This window comes from Solea senegalensis, unplaced genomic scaffold (genome assembly GCF_019176455.1).
Source record: "Solea senegalensis isolate Sse05_10M unplaced genomic scaffold, IFAPA_SoseM_1 scf7180000013413, whole genome shotgun sequence".
Classification (NCBI taxonomy): Eukaryota; Metazoa; Chordata; class Actinopteri; order Pleuronectiformes; family Soleidae; genus Solea; species Solea senegalensis.
The window spans coordinates 1,956-6,250 of NW_025320818.1; the positions used below are offsets into that span (position 1 = coordinate 1,956).

General features: G+C 42.4%; 1 protein-coding gene across 1 annotated transcript; it reads left to right on the forward strand.

Moving 5' to 3' along the window:
• Nucleotides 1–1,870: 1,870 nt before the first annotated feature.
• LOC122760322 (stonustoxin subunit alpha-like) lies at nucleotides 1,871–4,063 on the forward strand. The gene is made up of 3 exons (XM_044015414.1): nucleotides 1,871–2,003; nucleotides 3,312–3,358; nucleotides 3,439–4,063. Exons 2-3 carry the CDS (start codon nucleotides 3,313–3,315, stop codon nucleotides 3,963–3,965), a joined length of 573 nt encoding a protein of 190 aa, XP_043871349.1. The 5' UTR covers nucleotides 1,871–2,003; nucleotide 3,312; the 3' UTR covers nucleotides 3,966–4,063.
• Nucleotides 4,064–4,295: the final 232 nt, after the last annotated feature.

Genomic DNA, 4,295 nt, shown 5'->3' on the forward strand with positions numbered 1-4,295 from the left:
AATTGAAAGATCTGCTCCCTGAACAAATAACAACACCAAACATAAGCAAGAAATAGAAAAAAGGATAAACAAAAAGAGTGATCCCAAGGCTGGGGTCTCTAAGAAAAGACCCTGGCCTGAGCTGGATAAAATATCTAGCTGTGAGGGAAAGCCTCTCCCACTTGTGGGCTGAGGGCCCCCACCATGGCGCTCTAAAAAAGAAAAGAAAAGGTCTCTGTTCATTCCACAGAAAACGTGTCCTTATACAGCAACCCTCGCCTGTATATATATTCTCATCATGTGGTGAATATAGCACGTTCTGTTTAGCTTTCCAACTCTTCAAAAATCAGTCAAAGCTTATAAAGCTTGTTCTTCTGGAGAGGATGGGGACTGCCTTCTGAAAGCTCACAGTTTCTCCTTGATACCCTTCTCTCGCTCCTCACCTGTCCCTGATTATTTTTTTATTACATATGTGAATAGATTTTCTTGAACTCCTCCTCAGAATGAGTGGCTGTAAACTCTCAGAGAGAAGCTGTGAAGCTCTGTCCTCAGTCCTCAGCTCTGTGTCCTCTCGTCTGAGACATGTGGACCTGAGTAACAACGACCTGCAGGATCAAGGAGTGAAGCTGCTGTGTGATGGACTGAAGAGTCCTCACTGTTCTCTGGAGACTCTCAGGTCAGAACTCTGACTCAGACTCTTTGCTTCTTTAGGTTCTTGTTGATGAAGATGTTTTTTCTGAATCACTGAGTTCATCATATCTTCTTAACTCCAGTCTGTCAGGTTGTCTGGTCTCAGAGGAAGGATGTTCTTCTCTGACCTCAGCTCTGAACTCCAACCCCTCCCATCTGAGAGAACTGGACCTGAGTAACAATGACCTGCAGGATCCAGGAGTGAAGCTGCTGTGTGATGGACTGAAGAGTCCTCACTGTTCTCTGGAGACTCTCAGGTCAGAACTCTGACTCAGACTCTTTGCTTCTTTAGGTTCTTGTTGATAAAGATGTGTTTTCTGAATCACTGAGTTCATCATATCTTCTTAACTCCAGTCTGTCAGGTTGTCTGGTCTCAAAGGAAGGATGTTCTTCTCTGACCTCAGCTCTGAACTCAAACCCCTCCCATCTGAGAGAACTGGACCTGAGTAACAATGACCTGCAGGATCCAGGAGTGAAGCTGCTGTGTGATGGACTGAAGAGTCCTCACTGTTCTCTGGAGACTCTCAGGTTGGTGCTCAGCTGATTTATATGGACAATTCTACTCTGATTATTTTTTTAATTACATATGTGAATAGATTTTCTTGAACTCCTCCTCAGAATGAGTGGCTGTAACCTCTCAGAGAGAAGCTGTGAAGCTCTGTCCTCAGTCCTCAGCTCTGTGTCCTCTCGTCTGAGACACGTGGACTTGAGTAACAACGACTTGCAGGATCAAGGAGTGAAGCTGCTGTGTGATGGACAGAAGAATCCTCACTGTTCTCTGGAGACTCTCAGGTCAGAACTCTGACTCAGACTCTTTGCTTCTTTAGGTTCTTGTTGATAAAGATGTTTTTTCTGAATCACTGAGTTCATCATATCTTCTTAACTCCAGTCTGTCAGGTTGTCTGGTCTCAGAGGAAGGATGTTCTTCTCTGACCTCAGCTCTGAACTCCAACCCCTCCCATCTGAGAGAACTGGACCTGAGTAACAATGACCTGCAGGATCCAGGAGTGAAGCTGCTGTGTGATGGACTGAAGAGTCCTCACTGTTCTCTGGAGACTCTCAGGTCAGAACTCTGACTCAGACTCTTTGCTTCTTTAGGTTCTTGTTGATAAAGATGTGTTTTCTGAATCACTGAGTTCATCATATCTTCTTAACTCCAGTCTGTCAGGTTGTCTGGTCTCAGAGGAAGGATGTTCTTCTCTGACCTCAGCTCTGAACTCCAACCCCTCCCACCTGAGAGAACTGGACCTGAGCTACAATCATCCAGGAGACTCAGGAGAGAAGCTGCTGTCTGCTGGACTGAAGAGTCCTCACTGGAGACTGGACACTCTCAGGTATTCTCCTCTTCCTCCTCCTCCTTCAGGTTGAAGATGTCCTGTTATTATGTTTTCCTCTGTCAGTGAGTATAACCAAACATTAGTGACACTTTTTAAACACCTCGTGAGAACGAGTGAATGTCACGTAGTTCAGCCTGAGAAACGACCAGAACCATGAACTGGACAGATCATCTGCACAGAGTAGCAGCATCATGTGAGAAGTCCTGGTACTGGGTACAGAACAGTCCTGGTCCACTTCAAACAGTCTACGGTCAAACTAAAGTAAAGATGTCTTTATTCTGTGGTGTTTGTAGTGAGTTGTGTACGAGATGTTCGTCATCTAACAGCTACAATCAAGTTGTTCTTCATTCTTCATTCAACGGTGAAAACACACAAGTTTTGGAAGCAGCAGTAACAGCGACGAGCCTCCGCAGCAGCAGCTGCATAAGTAGCCATGTGTTTCCTCTGTGACGCGCAGCTGAAAAAAACACGAAAGCACTGGAAACTAGGTCTCGATTCAAGCAAGCGATCAAACAACCGTAATTCAAATACAAAGTTTATGGTTTTTAGACGTCGCTGTCATTAGATGCTCGGTGTGATCCATAGATTTGTTGTTGACGTGTTATTTTGTTTTTAATGGAAACGTTTTGACCTGACAGTTTAAAAGTTTGTATATTGTTAATGTTTTATTTATTTTAACTTTGAATGTGAGATTTATATTAAAGTTGCACGGTCATTGTATCTGTATTTAAATATAATATGTAGACATTAGATATGTAGAGTAGTATATATTTGTACAAGTCATATATATATATATATATACTACTCTACAATGCTGTAATATATCTATTTTCCACATTGTATTATTCGTGTTGTATATTTTAATAGAAATAAATTAATAAATGAAGTTAAATATTTAAAATGTAAAATAATAACAACATATATATGCATTTATTAAAAGTATTTCATATGTTCATTTATCAACACTGTAGGTGGCGCTAATGAGGCTGCAGCACTGCAGCACTACAGCAGAACTACAGCAGAACAATACATACATACTTGCATACTTGAGTATTGAGAAACAGCCACATACTTGTGTACTCCCGTACTTGGCAAGTATATACTCCCAGTGTACTTCTCAAGTATATACTTCCCAAGTAAGCAAGTACATACTTGCATACTTGAGTATTGAGAAACAGCCACCGTCTTCTCTTTGAAACACACCTGTCCTTGTAGTTCATCATTGTGTCCACCAGAGTGCGTCATTAAGACAACAGTTTGGACTCATGTTGGACAGAAACTCATTCAGACTGTTTCTTCCTCCAGGATGGACCATGCTGGAGAGCAGTGGTTAAAACCTGGTCTCAGGAAGTGTAAGTATGGATTTACAGGAAATAACAACATATCAGCTGATCATCAATAAACTGCAGCTGTGTCTCGTTGTCTTCATCAGATTCATGTGAACTGGAACTGGACACAAACACAATGCACAGAAAACTCAAACTGTCTGACAACAACAGGAAAGTGACCCATGTGACAGAATATCAGTCGTATCCTGATCATCCAGACAGATTTGAGTCCTGGTCTCAGCTGCTGTGTAGACCTGGTCTGACTGGTCGCTGTTACTGGGAGGTCGAGTGGAGAGGAACTGTTGATATATCACTGAGTTACAGAGGAATCAAGAGGAAAGGCATCGGTTTTGACTGTGTGTTTGGAGATAATGATCAGTCCTGGAGTCTGATCTGCTCTGATGATCATGGTAACTCTGTCTGTCACTGTGGGACACGAACACCCATCATGTCCTCTGTCTCTCACAGAGTATCAGTGTATGTGGACTGTCCTGCTGGGACTCTGTCCTTCTACAGCGTCTCCTCTGACTCACTGATCCACCTCCACACCTTCAGGACCACATTCACTGAACCGGTTTATCCTGGGTTCCGGGTCTGGCCTGGTTCCTCAGTGTCTCTGTGTCCTCTGTAGGACATGAAGAGACAGCAGCTTCAGTGGTGGACGAAGTCAAAGCTCGTCTCAGTCATTCTTTGTTGAAACCATCAATAAATAAAGACTTAAAAAATCAACATGTCTGTCATTAACTGAGCCGCCGTCCTGCGCTGTGAGCGCCCCCTGCTGCTGAGAACCAGCCTGAAACACACAGGTTCACACACACTGAGATAAAAATAACAAAAAGTGAATGTTTGAAAGTGAAATTAAAAGATACAGAAAGTAAAATCAATTAAAAGTGAATAAATGCTTTATATAAAATAAAAAGAAAGAAGTCAAAATAATATTAAATAAAATTCAAGGTTTTCA

Bases quoted from the DNA above. Each gene is read 5' to 3' on its own strand.
- LOC122760322 (XM_044015414.1), top strand. From the start codon at position 3,313: ATGGACCATGCTGGAGAGCAGTGGTTAAAACCTGGTCTCAGGAAGT. The intron at 3,359-3,438 runs GTAAGTATGGAT...TGTCTTCATCAG, and splicing joins AAAACCTGGTCTCAGGAAGT to ATTCATGTGAACTGGAACTG.